General features: G+C 34.7%; 1 protein-coding gene across 1 annotated transcript; it reads right to left on the reverse strand.

Moving 5' to 3' along the window:
- Positions 1 to 1,505: 1,505 nt before the first annotated feature.
- On the reverse strand, positions 1,506 to 20,160 carry LOC132733012 (uncharacterized). The gene is made up of 5 exons (XM_060719576.1): positions 19,857 to 20,160; positions 19,302 to 19,495; positions 19,023 to 19,100; positions 1,706 to 1,725; positions 1,506 to 1,523 (listed from the first exon to the last, which is right to left on the reverse strand). The coding sequence occupies exons 2-5, from the start codon at positions 19,450 to 19,452 to the stop codon at positions 1,506 to 1,508; spliced, it is 267 nt and encodes an 88-aa protein (XP_060575559.1). The 5' UTR covers positions 19,453 to 19,495; positions 19,857 to 20,160.
- Between the last annotated feature and the right edge of the window lie 693 nt (positions 20,161 to 20,853).

Raw genomic sequence — 20,853 nt, forward strand, 5'->3', positions numbered from 1 at the left:
CACTTGACACCTGCTGTTGTGAAGTAGAAAATTCTGGAAACAAGTGATCCCTCGGAAGCATGAATTACAACAAAATTACAAGAGAATTGCAGACTCGGTTTGATTGAATCTGTACATGAGGGGTAATTAATACGTGCAACATCCCTCACACCCCCTAGCACCGGCTTGAGCGGTACTCAATTCTCAAAACTTAAAAGTGCTGGCATCCATAATCCCGAAGGATCAGAAAATATAATAACACTGAAGTGAAGTACGGGGCAGCTTTTTACAGCTGCCACACGGCACTTGACACCTGCTGTTGTGAAGTAGAAAATTCTGGAAACAAGTGATCTCTCGGAAGCATGCATTACAACAAAATTACAAGAGAATTGCAGCCTCGGTTTCAACCCTTTTACAGTTGGACACTACGCTTTCCTCTTTTGATTGCATCTGACGGACCAAGTGGGAGACTCTATGATGGATAGTTCGTAAAGCCCTTTGGGACTGAATTGTCTTAATGTTCGTCTTCTGCCTTGCTTCGTCGGGCCCTTGTAGGTGATTTTCTTGTTGCTCTGTCTTCCTTTAGGACATTGAGTACTTTTGTTATGGTCATTGGGTTTGCTTTTATATGTTTCTACATGATCATTTTGGTGTTTTACTTATTTAACCTTTTGTAACCATGACAACTGTTAGAATTTCACTTGGCGGGGATTCATTTTATTTACACTGTCTCGTTTATAGGAACATGGTGGGGCTAAGAGCGAGGTTTGGTGCACCATTAACCGGTTTAAACTCCCCAGCAGTCATTATTATGCTGCTGACCGTTCCAAGGCGGCGCCCCACTGTGTTCCTCAGATGTATGTCTTATGTTGTTTCATACTGTTTTGGTGACACTTTTGCTTGTGTCCCTTGTTGTTTTCTCGTCTACGGTAAGTATCTTCCCCATTGCCTCTAGTTTTTATTTCTTTGATTACTCCCCACCCCCTCCCCCCGGTCTCCTGTCCCCTTCCCCTTTGTGGGTCTATTTTTATTTTCTTTGAATTCCTAATCAGTTAATCAAATTAATTATCATTTAATGATTAACCTGTCCGTGCTCTGTCTTTGCCCTGTCCTGTTTTTTTTTGGGGTCCCCCTGGGCTCCTTGCCATTGGTTCTTGTTGCTGGGTCATTTGGGGGTTGCGTTCATTGAACGCCGCCTTTCCTTGTTGATCTTGTTTATCATATTTGATTGAGTCTGTACATGAGGGATAATTATTACGTGTAACATCCCTGACGCCCCTAGCACCGGCTTGAGCGGTACTCAATTCTCAAAACTTAAAAGTGCTGGCATCCATGATCCCGAAGGACCAGAAAATATAACAACACTGAAGTGAAGTACGGGGCAACTTTTTACAGCTGCCACACGGCACTTGACACCTGCTGTTGTGAAGTAGAAAATTCTGGAACAAACTGACATGTGTAACGGTTATGTTTTTGTTGTTTGTCGATGTTATCATATTATTTTAGATGTTATCTTTTTATCATTTCTAGAACGAACTAGATGGCTGCAGAAAATAAAAAAAAACATTTCTATGTAAGATAACTTTACAATAATGCAAAAATCGTAACCTAAAGCAATGTGCAACAAGTGGTTCTAAAATATGAAAAACAAGATCAACAAGGAAAGGCGGCGTTCAATGAACGCAACCCCCATATGACCCAGCAACAAGAACCAATGGCAAGGAGCCCAGGTGGACTGAAAGGTTCCTGCAATGTATATTATTTGATAATAAGAGCATATTCTACTGAGAATCTAGTGTAGAAACAAAAAAAATTAAACATTTCATTAATATTTTAAATTATATGATTTTCTAATTGCTTTTATTTATTCCCCATAAAACATGTATGCTTAGTAGTAGTGGCAGTCGGATAGCGAAAGGTTTTAAGTTTTTTTTTCAGGATCAGGATCAGGGATTAGTGACGTAATTAGTCCTCTTGAATTAGGATAATCCTTTTCAAGTGTTTATCATGTCTACTTGAGACGTATTATTTTTCTGTAAGTGGTTATCAAGTGCTCTTGAGATGCCAATTTCCTTTTAAGTTCTTTTCAATTAAAATCAAAATGGCGGTAAGCCTTTAAGGTTCTTTTCAATTTAAATTAAAGATGGCGGTAAGCCTTTGAGTTATTTTTAAATAAGATTAAAAACGGCGGCGCCTTATTGTTAGGGAATGCTAATAAAGTTCGATACACACAATACATGACATGAATAACGATAATAAAAATAATATATAACAATAATAAGACATAGCAGAGTCTGTGCTATTTGGCAGTCATTATTACTTATTGGCGGAGAAAACTTGACAGGTTAAAATGGCCAACATTGAAGAACGATCGATTTCACTGAACACGACTTGCTCAGACATTCTGCCAGAGTGCAGAAGCTTCAGCATTGGCGCGGGGGAAGAGCAACGTGACGGCCTGTCGACCTCTAGCGACTGCGAGACTTGTGGCAAGAGGCTACCGAAAAACCGCGTGACATTCATCGCTCAGATTGTTGCCATATACTTAATCATTATCTTGTCGGCAGTGAATCTTTCGATTCAGAACGGGTCGAATCAAGAACTGTGGATAGCACTACTGAGCTCTGCCGTCGGGTACGTTCTGCCCAGCCCCGGTCTGAAATACAGGAAAACACTTCAGACAACGTCTGATGAGGAACAAACATGTAGGAGAAGAGACGAAGTTCGAGTATCTGGAGCGGATCTACAGTGATCCGTCGCACCCGGCAAGCTTTGGCGGGCCCAAGAGACTGAAAAGAGAGGCGGACAGAGAGGGTATATTTAACGTGAGCAGTACAGATGTGATTTCGTTTCTAGAGTCTCGAGACACGTACAGTACAAACAGGCCTGTTCGTAGGCGCTTCAATAGGAACAGAATACTGGTCAGTGGCCTTCGCCAACAGTACGACATGGATCTCTGCGACATGAGTAAACTCGAACGTTATCGTGGCAACAGGGGCACCCGCTTTCTACTCACCGTAATAGACGTGTTCAGTAGGTTTGCAATGGTTAGGCCGCTGCGTAACAAGTCTGGGAAGGTCTTCGCCGAAGCACTGGAGCAGATATTGACGTCAGGTCCTATGCCGGTGCGCTGCAGATCAGACAGGGGCACGGAATTCACGTGCAAGGCAGTGGTCGATTTACTACAGCGACTGGGAGTCAAACAGTACTTCAGTACGTCAGACCTCAAATGTCAGAGCGTTGAACGTCTGAATCAGACGCTAAAGGGCGCCATATCCAAATGGTGTTATCAGAACCGATCATTCGCTTACGTTACGGTACTGGACGATCTTGTCGACGGCTACAACCACAGGGTGCATTCTTCGCTGTTCGGACTTAGTCCTAGCGAGGTGAACTCGTCCAACGAGGCAAGGTTGTGGAATCTGATGTACGTGGATGGGGCCGGGAGGGCAGGTCGAAGGACGCGACTGTACAAATATCAAATTGGCGACCTCGTGAGAATAAGCCTAGCAAAAAGAACGTTTGAGCGATCTTACGGTGAAAAGTTCACGTCTCAGATTTTCAAAATACGGGGGCGGATCTATAGGGAAAACATTCCTGTCTACTTTTTGGTCAATCTCGAGGAAGAGCCAATCAGGACAGCCTTTTACGAGCACGAGCTTCAGCGGGTCAGGAAGAGCCTTGACGACATGAGCGACTGGGAAATCGAGCGGATACTTAAGACCAGGAAGTTGGGAAATGTGCACGAAGTTCTGGTCAGATACCGAGGACTCGGACCTAAGTTTGATAGGTGGCTGCCAAAAGCTTCTTTTGGCCAGAAAAAGCGCGCGTAAGGACATGGAGCAAATACACGTGGATATATGTAGCACAGACTGTGGCGATCTGTACCCTTCGAATACCGGAAGTGACTTTAGAGTGATGCTGGGCGAAACAATGACATAAAAAGACGGACGATTGTCGGTTGCACTGGTTGGAGTCACCGTGAAAAGTGCGCTTGACGGCACTGATCTTAATGGCCAGGAGCTGTACTTTTGCTCTAACGTTGTTGACTTTTCTGTGATGGGGGGCAAAAAGGTTCAACTTCTCCGCCGAGTTTGTTTGGAAACCGGAGTGAGGACCTCGGACGGGGGTGTGCATTTTCCATAGACACCGTTGAAAATTATTGTTTCTATAAAAGGGCACCGCACCAGGAGTTGAAAGGCATTCACGTGTTCGTGCTTAAAAAATCTGGACAGAAATTCGAGCTCATATCTGAATGTGTGGTGTCAGTCACCTTGCATTTCAAGTGCCTCAGATAAAGGGGCGGGGCTTATGTGCCTTCGTACAATACACTGTCAACAGAGGGCCAAGCCATTGTTTGACAAGGCAGGGCAGGCTTATCTCTCTACACGTCAACATAGTCAGTCAGTGCACAATGAACAGCGACGCTCACCACTCCAGTCACCTTTATATACCGGACTTCAAGGCATGGGAGAACATTTATCAAAGAAAGGTTTCATCTCTTGCGAAAAAGGAAGAGAAGCGATTGGCAATTAAGAGGCCGGCGGAAGTAAAGCTACAATTCGTTTCACCGGTGGAAGAAACGGTCGATAGGGCCGAAAGCGAAATAAGGGCGAGCGTTGAAAACGTTCCGAGGCCGAAAAAGACGAAATCTTCGGCTCAATCTGAAGGCAGTTTTCCGAGACCGCTTAAAGTTAAGGACAATTCAATCTTTAGAACAATGTATTAAGATCTTACAAGTTCTTAAAAGTTAAAAAAGATTCAATACTTAATTAATCATTTACATGTTCTGTGCGATTAATGACTGATTTTGCAGTATCAATCATTATAATTATATTGCGTTACTCACGGAGTAAGAAGTATTCATGTATATTCTGACCTCTTTTTGGTTATTTACGTGACTTGTAAGTGGCGTTAACAATGTGTAGAATACTTTCTTGTTCAATTCACAATATTTTACTTTTCAATACATGTTCAATTTTTTTTATGAAAATTAGTATGAATCTGGCGGCATGTTGCTTTAATAATTCAAAAAATCACAATTATACCAATAAATCTGATAACACAGCTGGTATTCGATACCAGTTGGTATATGGTATCGCCCGATCAAAATGCAAAGGAGTTGAAGACAAGGAAACACGTTATTAACTAAAACGTAGTTGGTAGGACGTTACCTCGTCTTCACTCTTTTTTATATTTTTTCCGTATATATGAATACATAAGTCTTTTATACGGTTGAAGAGCAGTTATCAGCATATTACACCGGACTCAACATAACCAATTTCAAACACAAAATGCAAATAAATATTCCGATCAAATATCGCAATGCACAGTAAAACATTGATCTGAAAATGAAAATAATTATTATACATAGACACAAATTATAATATATCATCTGAAATTAAATTATATAAACTATATATTGCTTAATTTAATGCATTTTGTGATAAAAGGATTACTTAATGTCAATTGGTTGCAGAAATATAAATATTTGATGACTTTGCTAAGGGACTCCAGAGATGTTAAAGACCTAGAGAAAATAACATTACCTTTAAATTTGTATTCATAACATAGATCAACTGGAACACTTAAAGCAGGAATATATGTGAGGAATAATTAAGGAAAAATACTCAGAAATAACTTTCAAATAGAATTGTTGTGCCCTTCTTGGCTTAATTTGAGCAAAAAGCGTTGTATTAAATTAAAATAACTATTCTGAAAAAAAAAAAAACCAGTAACGAATTACCTCAGATTGTGCACAATAGTTTTTGGTCTAGACCAACGTCGAATGTAATATTTATCTCACAGAATTATTTCCAGTCCTGTCATGTCAAAATACATAAGTGAAGTACTTTAATTCAGTTCTAGCTCTTCTGAAAATACTTTAATTTCTTTTTCATCATAAGAAAAAAGAGGACAATTATTAAGTAAGTTTTTGCCATGGCCTGATTTTCATTAAAACAACTCATCAAACACGTGATAAACCACGTGATAAGTCACTCTTTGTTAGTTACGCATGCGCTGTTGAATACTAATGAAGTGTGTCCTTATCGCAATGGCGGAGTTAAGCCCTGGAATTTAATCTTCGTGGACAATATTTCAGAAAATTAAGGTAAAAATTATTTATTTTATGAGATGTTTTTAACAAATTATACAGCTGGTTCAGTCATAAACCCTACTGATGGATAACATAAAATGACTCACAAAGTGAATGTATTAAACAGAATCACCATCAGTTTGGAATTTTTATCAAAATGGAACATTGTGTTCATGACAAAAATAAAAGTGAGTTGTTGTATAGCTTTAATCATAAGTAAACGTTGTAATATTAATAAAGTATATAACCCATTGTATATACATGTAATTATTTTTTATATAAATGTTTAGTGCTCGCCAATTTTTTTAAGCCAATCACCGACGAGGATTTTTCAAATTTTCAGGTTTCAAATCTTAATAGAACAGATTTTATATAAACTGGACGTTTTATATTATAAAACGCAAGTGGGCGGAGCTAAGTTTCGAAGAGCGCTAAAGTGAAATATACGCATGTGCAGAGATCTTAAAGTTTACTCCTACTAATCAATATTTATGCATCATGTTTTTTCCGTACCGTCACTACGGCATAGAATTAGAAAAAGAGGTTCATTGAAATGAAAACAGGCAAAATAACAGTTAAAATGTTTTATAACTTCGGAACCAGTATCATTTTATAATTTCCAAATAAAAAATTCACTTATTCCAACAAAGTATGTATGTAATATTTCTTACTTTTTATGTAAATATTACAGCCCGTGCCGCTGCAAAACCGAAAGTAGGGTGTTTTTATTAATTTATTTTTGACAATATACTGCCATTTGTCCGAAGATGATATGTATATGAACATAATAAATATGTATGCTGCATATATAATCAAGCTACAGGTTCATTTCAGCCCGAAAAATATGTCGAGGTGACCACAGACATTTGGGGTTTGGAGCTCAAAACGCCTTTAAAATCCAAATAAAATGCATATTTGTCAATCCCAGCACATGTACTGATCATATATATCAAAAAATCTTAATATAAGCCGTTTTGAAATTTCATATTTCAACATCTATAATAATACACAAGATAAAAATGTTCGCCGGAAAAAATCAGCACCCCTACCGTCATAATCACCATGTATTTTATTCCATTTCCAATATTTTCACATAATCCTTTGGTCCATCGACACAGAAGATATAATTCTTCACGATGATGGTCAATTTTTAACTTCAACGGTAATATAAACAACGCAACAGCCGAAATAAACATCAATATTATCGCCGTTTTCCTCCAACTACAAAATCTTTCGATAAATTCAATAGACCAGACGGCTATGAACGAAGCTATCCGATTATGTGGTTCCCAAACTTAAAAGCGCTGCGCATTTGCACACGGCAAAGCTGGGGCCCACATAATCGGATGGCTTCGGTCATAGCCGACTGGCACGTTTGAATTTATCGAAAGATAATGTCATTGAAGGAAAACGGCGATAATATTGATGTTTATTTCGGCTGTTGCGTTGTTTATATTACCGTTGAAGTTAAAAATTGACCATCATCGTGAAGAATTATATCTTCTGTGTCGATGGACCAAAGGATTATGTGAAAATATTGGAAATGGAATAAAATACATGGTGATTATGACGGTAGGGGTGCGGATTTTTTCCGGCGAACATTTTTATCTTGTGTATTATTATAGATGTTGAAATATGAAATTTTTTCAAAACGGCTTATATTAAGTTTTTTTGATATATATGATCAGTACACGTGCTGGGATTGACAAATATGCATTTTATTTGGATTTTAAAGGCGTTTTGAGCTCCAAACCCCAAATGTCTGTGGAGGTGACGGGCGAGGCAAGACATGTCGACTTTTTGTAGCTTATTGTGAAGTTGCAGTACATGAAAATCGGGCACATGACAAATCAGCACATAAATAAATATTTTGCAAAGAGGGTACCGATATGGATATGCACCGTGATATTGTCTGATTTACCTAGACAGAATGCGGGAATAAGCTATGCAAAACACGTGACCCGAAAATGTGTACCGCTACCTCTTCCAAATATTGTTATACACATTTAGGCTATCGTGTGACGTCACGCAGTGTGTTGGGCGGAAAAAAATGGGCGGAGCACTAAGCCGGTTAGAGTGCATATTGGATGTTCTTCGTAAATAAGAAAGCTACAGTCGCTTCGCAAGCTCCGCTCCTTTTTAGCTTTCTTATTTACGAAGAACACCCAATATGCACTCTAACCTATACATAGAAAAGTATACGTTACATGTTTTTTTTTAATTGGCACCTTTTCTGAAAACCGCATATAACATAAAAAAGTATAAAAAATCTTGCCAAATACCATGAATTCTACGTGTTGTATGATTAATTCACAAAGATTGTGTAAAAAAAATGTTGGCGTATGCATTTCCCTTCAAGTTTTATCTTGCAATACATTATATCCTTCAATTATATTTCTCCTACCCCATGGTTTTATTTAAGAAATAATATCGGTCTGAGAGGTGTTTATCGGTTATTGAACACCGGCATTGAGTTTTGCTGCGTATGAATTGATTTAATTTTTTCGCATTAAAACGACAAAAAATACTTTACTTTTTGATAAAACAGTGAGCATCTAAAAGACGTTTATCAACTTAAGAATCTTAACCTCTCTAATGCAAACTTATCTACTGTTTCAAACATTACTGTTTATATTACTTAATACCACTTGAAGCTCACCGCTGAGGATTCGAATCCCGACGAGGACTTTTAACTTTCTCATGTGGGGAAGCTAACCAACTAACTTACGATACGTCGGTGATTCTACTCAGGTGCCCGTTTGTGCCTTTACTTATGCACGGGAGAGCACAGCTAGAATGTTGCCATATGGCCTGCGTCGGTGTGACGTAAAACCCAATAATAACAAACTAGCGCTGTTGTTTAAAGTTAAAACGATTAAATAAATTTCATCTACGAAGCATATATTTTATTTTGTAAATATTTTGTTTTGTTATTTAAGATGTACTCGTTTTCCAATTCTTTTTACTTTTAATGTTAAGTGAAAGTCTGGGGTTTTATCACTCATACTAGCTGTTGCTCACCTAGCTTTGCCTAACTTTTTTTGGCCTACGTATTAGTTTATGCTTTTGTAAATGTCCTTAAACATGTAATGTATATCTTGTTCTTGAAAGAATATTTCTTGATTCAAATAAAATTACTGCACTAAAATATCAAAACTCTTCACCGCAACTTTGACGGTATTCAGCAGTTTAAAGATATGGGAAGTCATGACTTTATGTCATGTATTCAAACGACACTTGATTTATTGACCTTTTAACAGGAAACATTTTGAGGCATACTTACTCAAAACAATTCAACAATAATTATCATATTTATCCTTTTGGTTGTTATTTCATCTCAAGTCTAAGTATTTCTCCTTATCTATTGTAACATGTTGCGGCTGATATATAATACTAGGAATGAACACTTTAAATAATGTAAATAGAATAAGGAAGATGTCAGATCACGTGGATAGCATTGTTTATAATAACCGACACTGAAATTAAGAGTATATAATTAAGAGGGTATTGTTATGTGTAGAGGTTTGTTCCTCTGTAACGATGTGTACTTAAATGGGTTGAAGGTGTTGAATCCCATCTTGCTTTATATAAAATTATAGAGGAAAAAAAATATGCAGAAATATTTGTGCAATGTTTGTATGCCCCCCGGGCATGTAGAAATTGAACCGTCCATTCATCTGTAACTCCATCCGAGGTTAACCTTAAATGGCAAGTTGATTAATCATAAGTTCTACCTCTACCAATGTTTCCATTATTTAAACAATTACTTATCAATACAAAGTACGTGTTTTTTTGCAGATTATATAACACGGGCTTCATTTTCTTAAAATTGTTGCCCCTTTCAGCACTTTGAAAGTAGATATGATTAACTTAAACTTGTAAGCTGTATTAAATGTTGTTGTATGACTTTCCCTGTACAAAAAGCTTCATAATTCACACATTTACTTATCAAATACAATGTACATGATCTGGTAAGGTAACATAATTTATGACTTTTATTTGTTTCTAACTCGTTGACTTTTTCAGCACTTTGAAAATGGATAATAAAAGTAAACCTAAACCAGCTGTGGAATAAACCTAACTATTTATATTTATATGGCATCATGATTTACTCAGTTGTCAAATTCTATCAGTATGTTGATCAAAATGGCTGGCAGAACTTAAAAACATCTTTAAAATACATTTCTCTTTAATTTTCTATAATTTTTTTCGTACTTTACAGGAAAAATCCTTGGATAGTTTATAACAAAATTGCTCAAATAACTCCAGTATGCTAAAATGGAAGGTTGCCAGAGCTAAAAAAAAACAAAAAAAACAGTATCGTCCGTAACTATTATGTCGATTTCGATGAAACTGTACACAAATCGTCATAGGAAGGTTCTCCCAAAATGCCTAAAATGCTCGACTAACGCTGCCGATTGCTATGATTGCTATTTGTGAACTGTTTTCTTAAACATGCATTTATCTTTTGACTACAAAACTGGCGATTATTTTATTACATCCCACTGTGTTTATGTAATCTGCAAAATTCGATAAATGCTGTGGTACATCCAATTAAATACATACAAAAAGAATACCTTAAGACTTTATTCAAACTTTTATCATACATGTTGTACAATCCGGTGTTTCTTAGGTAGAGTACTTTAAACTTCAGCCATAATTGTCCATGAGCTTTCATACTTATTAACAGTTCAATCTACTTCGGTAACGTTGAATGACTTTTTTCAAAAATATAATTCTGTCCCCTACTAATCTTACGGATAAACATTTCATGATTTTACTAAGAAGAATCATGCCCTGTACTGAATTTAAGTTGCTGTGGGAAGGGCGAGTAACACCTGGCTTAGCAAACAAAAAAAGTTTATTCGATGACCTTTTATTTTAGTAAGTTTTTTTTTTAAGTTTCTCGCTTTTCTATGTTTTACCCAAAATTTCTATTGAGCCAATTAATATATCATTATACCATTGGTTACGCAATTGTAACTTCGCGTGATATATTTCGAGTTTTCTCCTTACTGTGCGTTCATTTAGACCGTGAGTAATGGGCAATATAAGAAACAGTAAAATTGACAAGACAGGACAGTTATGTGTCTTTAAGGTCGCATAAACTTTAAAAAGTTTCCCCGTACTTCACTACAGCGTGTTATATTACTCTGGTCCTTCGGGATCATTGATATCAGTACTCTTAAGTGTTGAGAATTGAGTATCGCTCAAGTCGGTGCTAGCGGCGTGAAAGATTTTGCACTTAATCATTATCCCCCATGTACAGACTCAATCTAACCGAGTCTGCAATTTTCATGTAATTTGTGTGATTAATGCTTCCGAAGGATCACATTGTTTCCAGATTTTATTTTTTGCTGTTAGAAGTTTTTGTTTTTTTCAGAAATGAGGAACCTCTAAATAATCTATAATATCATCATTATTCTAGTGCTCATTGTAAAGAAACACATACTAACATTCACGTTACAAATAACACGAGCAAAATAATTGTTTCTAAACAAAATTTGTTCATATGCATAAAAATGTGACCCTATTCCACCCACTTTAAACACTTATTTGACCATGTAACTTTATAAAAAAAGCCTTATTCAAAATATCAATAAAAATGTACCACAATAAGGGGCTGTTTTCAAAGTTTAAAATTAAATCTGACATCATTTAGCTAACAAATACCAACAATAATTATATATTTAAAATCAAACACTTATTTATTCCTTAAGGGATCTGAAAGATACATAAAATATTAATAATGTTAAAATAAAAAATAAAAAAAGTTTCCCTTCTGAGGTTTGAACCCACGCCCCTCAATTTCAATGTACGTCAATATATAGTTTGTCTAATATATTTTGACTAATAAAGTTGTATTATTAAAGGATAAATGTATATTGTACTTACAATGTTTATATTCTTATTGAATGAAGCATTTGTATATAGTATTTGTGTACAATGTAAACGGGTAACATGTTAGAAAGAAAGCGATTTATTGTTATGTAATAGTTTATGTAGAGATTGGAAAGGATAATTCGGTTATTGTATAAGTATGCAGGAACACAATGAACTTTGAAGAAACATCAATTAAAATGTAATCATCAGTTAAATATAATGATATCCATATGAAACAGAAAACGTACATAGAAAATAATCAATATTCATATAAAGTTTTATAAGTAGAAAAAATACATCCATGTCAGCAGCTGCAAGTCATCGCATAGACATGAATTTTTGCATCACAGAGGCCATGTAATAATGCTATATCATTTTAGAGTCCATATGTGAACAGGCCGGCGGGTAATTTATAAGAATTAGCAGTTTAAACCATTACTGGGTATGATTTTAAGTACGGAAAGATTAAGCATACATCATAACATTGTTACACAGAATGTATATAAAGGGACGGATACAGTGATTGTTTTGCACACAGATAAAACATTATTATTGTAACAATCGTATTTATTGCAAAGATTAAAACTTTGCAACTATCAAAAGACGTAAATATAAGAACACACTAAAATTCGATCTGTTAACGGTAAAGCAAACTAATGTAGAACTAATATAGAGAACTAATGTTATCTAATCAGACAAAGTGTAGTCGTTTTATGCCATTAATTTTTGACATACTTGAAAGTTGTACACCAACAATTACAGCATGACTATAAAACACTGTTCCATTATGCAAAGTAGCTGGCCATGTTTCTGATTTATGAACAGCATATACTTAATTGTAACATTGTATATAACATCTTAAAAAATAGCCAAATATCCGCTAAACATTGACCGAGTATTATTATACAGTTCGCACAGGTTTAAATTAAACACTTTCATGATATTTAGATACTTCTAATGCGCACTTACAAACTCATTTTAAACTGAACCACTCACATGCATGTATAATGAATATAAAATCTGGATTCGAACTGGTCTTAAAGCAGCACGCCTACAGATCAATGCTTATTTTCATGAAAATTTTGAAAATGTATTAAAAAGTAAATAATTTCAAAATAAAAGAATATAGCTTTCAAACTGCACACGACACTTACATACCATAATAAATACCCATAAAGAAGTCAGAATATGAAAACATTGTCCTTACTGCGTTAGTAACGCAGTAGAAAGAGAGTGAAAAATACTGTAAAATATGTCATAAATGACACATAACATGAACATTATTACTTTCATCTTGAATCTTTTACTTTTCTTAAAATCCCAGTACGTTTTATCTAGTACGATTTTCTTGAAATATTTTGGCTCATCTGGAGGCATGCATCTTTAAACATATTTCGATGTCTAGTGTCACCATTTTCGTTTTGTCGAGACTCATGTCTTGTACTGCGACCAGCCTTTTATAACATTGCAAACACATGTCTTTAATTTCTTTAAACTTAAATTTCAACTAACAGACGATTAGGATCAAATAACTATTTCTCACGGAACACTGTTGCATTCTATTTTACGACATATTTTCTGTTATTCACTAATAAGAAATACTCACAAAATTGGTTGCGAATTATTTTGTATGTTGCATAATGTTTAGAGCTTTTCTCTATAGAATTGTATCCTTTCTATATTGAATTGTATGCAATAAATGATGAACTGACTGAAGAAAGGGTGATCCCTCGGAAGAATTAATCACAACATAATTACATGATAATTGCATACTTTTTGAGTCTGTACATGTTGAATAATAAAAAGTTCAACCTTTTGGCACGCCCCCTGACACCGGCGTGCGGTACTCAATTTTCAACACTTAAAGTGCTGGACTCAATGATCCCGAAGAACCAGAAAAATATAGCAACACTGAAGTGAAGTATGGGCACCGTTTTACAGCTGCCACATTACACTTTACACCTGCTGTTATGATATGTAAATATCTGGAGAAAGGGTGGTCTCTCGGAAGCGTTAATAGGCAGGTTATATTACCAGTGAACGTTTGAAAGCACTCTTATTCAGAAGATGTGTAACGGAATGAATGTAATTTTCGGTTTCTGTTAGGGTCAATTTTCATGGAACAAAGTCGTTAACAATTTTGTAAGAAATAACAATAGATAATTCATAGCGCAAATATCGTAAATAATAGCTATGCATGATCTTTTCTGGCATACTTCGACAGGGGACATTATTATTTCGTTTTCGCCTACCTAACATGAATTTTGTAAGAAGTAACTGCTCAGAAATGTGGAATCATTTTATTGTATTACAAATGTACTAGTACAAGTATACATATCGTGTTGAAAGTCAGAAACAATAGTAAAATGTATATTATTTATTTGTTGATTATTATGTACATACAAACCCACAATGTGTTTGAGTATAGCTACTAGTATTAAAGGTTATTCATATCAAACTATATCAGTATATATGTGGCATTTTAAAAAATGGATGCCGATTGCCTGACCTCGTTTCTTACAGTCACAACATTATATAAAAAGGTTTAACCACTTTATGCTTATGCTTTCTGGCAGTTTATAAATTTTATAAAAAATGCCCTATTTTCATTCAAACATATCACTTTTGTTTTCCCTGTATTCATACAAGTTCGTCCTTGTCGTGACTATTCCCATGACTGTACAAGATCATAGATAAAAAACAGTTTGTGAGTAACAGTAAAATATATCATCCCGAAGAAAATACTGTTTATCCGAAGAATTAGCTAACATTGTTTTCCAAGCGATGATATTTCTGTTGTTACTCACAAACCTGCGTGTTATTTATTTTATTACCCCGAATTTGTACTTCATTGGGACACTCTTTCTATAGGCTTTTAAATTTTAGATTTTTACTGATAAAATAGACTGTTACCTATGTAACAACACAATATATTTACTCATTTGGTACACTTGAATCAACAGCCACATTAACAATACAGAATTAGTGAGGGGAAATAATACGATGCTTCTTCAAGTTACTGTCACAGCATTGTATTCTTACATCAAAATTGCGCGGTAGTAAATAAGTCGATGAAATGAAAAAGAGATCTCTATCGACTGGCAATCCTGTTTTACTGCTCTCTCGTCATTGCTAAAACTTCGACATGACACTCTGGCACCTGAACAAGTCGTGTTCAGTGAAATCTTGGTCATTTTTAATTGCTATTTTTTCTCAGCTAATGAGTAACACGTTATTGAAAAATGAGTAGCATTGAGCCGCTACCCGAGCACTGGCCTCAAGCAATTACTTTATCTCATAATAATAATAATAATAATAATAATAATAATAATAACCGTTGTTATTATTAAAATGACAGACATTCTGCCTCCTATTTTGAGTAAAGATATATTTCAATACATACTTAATAAACCCAAATGAAACCTCCCTCCAATAAGACGCCATTTTTTATCTTATTTAAAAATAACTCGAATGGCTAACCGCCATCTTTAATTCAATTTAAAAAGATTCATAAAGGCTATAACATGCTCGTTTTCGTACAATCCAGTTACAATTAGCGTTAAAAAATCTCTTTTCAGAATCAAAAGAGTAAGGCTGACTTATCATTATTGTTGAATAAATGAATTTTTAGACCGGCTGCTGATGAACGGCCTTGCAGCAATTACTATGTCTTATTATTGTTATTATTTTTATTATCGTTATTCATGTCATGTATTGTGTGTATCGAACTTTATTAGCATTCCCTAACAATAAGGCGCCGCCATTTTTAATCTTATTTAAAAATAACTCTGAAAGGCTTACCGCCATCTTTAATTTAATTTGAAAAGAACCTTAAAGGCTTACCGCCATTTTTATTTTAATTGAAAATAACTTAAAAGGAAATTGGCATCTCAAGAGCACTTGATAACCACTTACAGAAAAATAATTCGTCTCAAGTAGACATGATAAACACTTGAAAAGGATTATCCTAATTTCAAGAGGATTAATTACGTCACTAATCCCTGATCCTGATCCTGAAAAAAAAACTAAAAACCTTTCGCTATCCGACTGCCACTACTCTTAGTAAACAATATAATTATTTTATTTTTTCATTCTGACTCATTAAAATCTATCCTAAAGGATACTGTTCTTATTCATTTGAAACATAACAACATAAACATGCCATTGAAAGCATTTATAGATAAATTGTTTAAAAAAATATGAAAAAAAACAGGAAAGATTGGTAGGTATGTTTCATACAAAATTTCGTTAAGCAAATAAAAGATCACTAAAATTATACAATTTACATTGGTATGACAAAATGAAAACAAAGATCAACAAGGAAAGGCGACGTTCACAGAAAGCAGCCCCTAACACAATCCAGCTACAACAACAGGCCACCCACCCAGAAGGCACCAAACCAAAACCAGAAGAGGACACAATGGTGGCGAAAGGAGTGGAGAGACATTTAATTCAAATGGTAAGAACTAAAAGGGGACGAAAATGGATTTAAAGGAACAAGGCGTGTATATATGGAGAAAGTATGTGGAGGAGGGGGGATAGAAAGGGACAGGGCACAAAATGGAATAAGAGAGGGCATGGAAAGCAAATACTTAGTACCGATAACGACAATTTAACAAGATAAGACATTGCAAAACGTGCAAACATTCAAAACATGTAACAATACATACACTTGAAACATTTAAAGGACCACAGAGCCTTGGATTAACATCATTAGGGAATTTAAACTGGTTTTAGATGCGGCAAATGCCACTTTTAGTCCCAATATGTTCCTATATGACGAGATAGTGTAAATAAAATGAATCCCCGCCCAGGGAAAGTACTATTACTAAGGTTATAATAGACAAATTAAATAAATGAAACAGATAAATGATCATGTATTTATTCACAAAAATAAAAAAGTACACCCTAACGACCATAACAAAAGTACTCGATGACTGAAAGGAATGCAGAGCAACAACAAAATCACCAAGGGAGGGACCACCGAAGCAAGACTGAAGATAAAAATTAAAACAATTCACTCCAACACGCTTTAGGAACTGTCCATCTTTAATTCGTTCATTTGATCCGTCAGATAAAGTCAAAAGAGGAAAGTGTAAAAACTGTAAAATGGTTGAAGACCAAGCATGCAGTATGTCTTAAAAATAATTGGCTCATAGCTTCTTTTAATAAAACGTTTAATACTTTTAGTGAAGACAGCTGAAGAATTACTATTACTCATGCTCCTACAAAGTTATAAATCAAATCTCAATAGAAATCAGGCTTGCTAATACCTAGTAATAACAAAGTGTTTGTTAAGGATTGAAATTTGTTAATCTGCAAACGATGTATGTAATATATCTTAGAAAATAATGATTATTCATGGTAAGAATATCATCTAAGTAGCGGGAACTTCCTGTTGTTGTTGTGAAATAGGAGAGAGAGACTTAACACAAAATCCCTCTCGTAGCAATATAGAAATTTATCAGCTATTAGTTCCCATTGAAATGCCCGTCTGTTTTTAAACTGTTTTACCAAACCTGACATAAATGCTATCTTATAAAAAGAAGTTTTACAAGCTTCATAACAGGTTCACATTGCACATTCTTTTAATGAAGCAATTGGATTACAAGCAAGAAAAATATTCCGTTATTGCAAATGTTTTTGTTTTAATTTGAGATAATAATGTATCATTGATAAGTGTTTGTGACAATGTAATATATAACGTAGATAAATCGTACCAACGGATGAAGCTTGATCAATAGATCTTAAATTTCACTGAGATTTTAAAAAGACCAGAAAAGACATTTGCCCGTACTTCCATGGTCTGATTTACAATATGTTATGACAAGTGCTTTAATGGCAGTTAGATAAAAAGTCAATAGAATTATAAAAGGATTACTGGTAGTACACGAACCAGAATTAGCAATGAAGCGGGCTTTATATTAAATATGGATGTTTATGTAATTCTGGAACATTATAGGAACTTTGAGTTCTAGTTCTTTGTCATCAACACGGACTTTGAAGTTAGAAATGCTAGAAATTTGACTGTCAACAATATCCTCGTTTAGAAACGAAGGTTTTGATATAAACATCAAAACTGTTAAGAATGAGACAAAATAAAAAAGGCAAAGGCAACGTTCACTTTTTGTATGGCATTTATATAATGGATATGCCATACGATGAATATGTTATTGACCGCCTTGTCAACCGGAACCTAAACAAATTCAGAGTGTAAATATATCCTTTCTTAGATGTCGTAAAATAAGATTGAGTTTAGGTGGCAGAACATGTTCATTCCCACGATAGAAATCAGTACATGGTTCAATAATTTTAAATATTAAATTATGTGTCCATGAATTGTGTGCATTAATATCAGCATTTCGTTTTTTTGTTACCATTTTAAATTTACATTGTCTATACGTTTCCGCATGCTATAAATAGAAAAATAGAAATAGGGTAATCGGAAACGGGTTTGTACATTTTTAATCAATTTTAATTTAGCTAAGTGTCTAGCTTTTGTTTTAAATCCAGACGATGTATGAGAATCGTAAATAATATATTCTACTGGCTGAATTTTTTCTTGACTGTTTAAAGGAATGGCCAACTTTTTTGTATGCCAAGTGTTTAAACAAAAGAGTAGTAAATTTGCCGAGGTTTCTCATTTTATAGAAATGTTCTCAGAATCTAATTCTAAAGGAACCTCATGTTTGCCAAACATACTGAATGCTGCAACCGGGAGCATTTCATGTTTACACATATTAAATAAAATGAGTTGACTTTCTGATTTAAAAAGTTTTGTTTTGTTTCTGTTTTTATGTTCTGCCATTAACTGTAGAGGTAATATTACACCTGTGTGATAAAGAATTGCAACATCCGCACCACTTTTAATTACACTTGTTAATAGAAGGGTACAGTCTAGATCTATGAGGATAATTAGTCTGTTTGATATTGTTTTGAAATTCTTTAACATGTTAAAGCCTAATACAATATACGTTGTGAATTTCTGAATTACAATCTACGGATCGCGGATTTTTTTTTTATCTAGCTTGTATCTAGGTGTAAAAATAACAGTTGTACATACCTAATCTAACTGTAACGAGTGGCCCATATTTCTTTGACCACTCAAACGCTTGTTCATGCAATATCTTTTTGTCAATTTCTGTAATAGAATAAAAACAACTAGTTTATATATTAAAAACAGATATCTATTTGAATCCTTCAATTATCAAGTTTTAAAAATATGTAATTACTTAAAAATTTCAATCAAACCTGAAGCATTTTATAAGATTTCTTGAAGACAAAAAGTAATCTGTACAAATACATTGTGGCTTGGTTCTATTCTTTCACGAAATTTACTTACGCAACATATTTCCAATGAGCGGCAATGCAGGAGGTCCAGGTGGATATCTATATTTCCATTTTTGTATCATCCAATACGCAACAAGACCAGTAACTATTGAAACAAAACATGTTGTCCAGATAGATCCTGACAACAAGAACTCTTGTATCATGTTAAACGACTATGTGTTGTATATTATATTATAATCTGTAAACCTGTCAATAAAAAGAAGCATGAAGTTAGTTTATATGGGATCTGTAATGACATGTTTTATTATTATGTATGATTTACTCTGAGTGATGCACCAGATATACTTAACCCGGTCCCTGATCCAAATGTCCATGATGGTGAAAGGCTGCTCACAAACGTATTTATTCGTAGTGCCCGATTGTATTTATACATAACTTAATCGACACACTTATAAGTTTTTGTGATTTTCCATGTGCATTTTAAAACAGTTTTCATTAATCATCATTGTTTAATCGCCATCGAAAAGGTGAATTTCTTTAAATGCAGTTCTTATTCACCTCAAATGCAAAAACATGAGCATAATTTCACCTTAGAACAAGTATTTACCTGGACCAGAAAATCCCGCAGCATTTGCACTTAACTGTTAACTTAAAATGTACACTGTTATACAGCAGGCTATTTGCATGAATGCATTTGTACGATCGATTTACTAAGTTTGTATACATTCCCTATAATACCTTTTATATACATTTTACGTAATACAAAATGTATGTTTATTAGTTGGGCATTTTACCAAATCTGCAAAACACATAATTCTTTTGCTGGTAAAATTAAACACAGAGTTGAATGCATATTGAAATGTAGCACACCTTGTGTAAAATAATAAAAAACATATAAGTTGCACAGACGCTTGGGGTCAGATCCTGCCCCCAACGTGATACGCCCCTGTAAACACTCTACCAAAACTATTTTAATATTTTAACACAAATGGGACATCTATTACAACGATAAAAATGGTTTTCAAACAATTTTTACATATATGAAAAAATACCGTATACCATCAAGTCTCAATAAAGTAAAGATTACAGACTCCAAAATGTAAACACGATAACCCTTGTATAATAAAACCTTTATAAATCATTATTAAATGAACCTTACCGTGACTTTTCCGGTGTAAATCAATAGAAAATAGAATTATCTCCTAGATGCAATCAGAATAAACATTTATACATCTCATTGTAATATGAAAATCAACATTTAATTAAAAACCGAAAGTAAATTTTGCGTTCTGTCTAACCAATACGAGACCTGATCCCGGCTCTGCGTGGAGCGCTTGTCAAGCCGGTATCCAAACGGTGTACATGCTTTCGACTAGATATCTACTCGAGCATTCTATCCTCATGTCCCTCGTATTAGCTGTCTGCAAACGCTCGTTTAAAAGACATTTATTTGTAATAAAACTATTACCAAGATGCACAGTGTGTTGTTTCCCAATTTTTTTTAAATTCTATATAATGTACAATTTAAATATTTGAATTTGGACATGAGGATATGATGCTCGAGTAGATATCTATATGTAAAAATTGTTTGAAAACCATTTTTA

The sequence above is a fragment of the Ruditapes philippinarum genome, unplaced genomic scaffold (genome assembly GCF_026571515.1).
Source record: "Ruditapes philippinarum isolate M1 unplaced genomic scaffold, ASM2657151v2 ctg9013_1_1_1_1, whole genome shotgun sequence".
Classification (NCBI taxonomy): domain Eukaryota; kingdom Metazoa; phylum Mollusca; class Bivalvia; order Venerida; family Veneridae; genus Ruditapes; species Ruditapes philippinarum.

Bases quoted from the DNA above. Each gene is read 5' to 3' on its own strand.
- LOC132733012 (XM_060719576.1), bottom strand. From the start codon at position 19,452: ATGATACAAGAGTTCTTGTTGTCAGGATCTATCTGGACAACATGTTTT. The intron at 19,101-19,301 runs GTAAGTAAATTT...ATTCTATTACAG, and splicing joins GCTCATTGGAAATATGTTGC to AAATTGACAAAAAGATATTG. The intron at 1,726-19,022 runs GTATGTACAACT...TATACATTGCAG, and splicing joins ACTCGTTACAGTTAGATTAG to GAACCTTTCAGTCCACCTGG.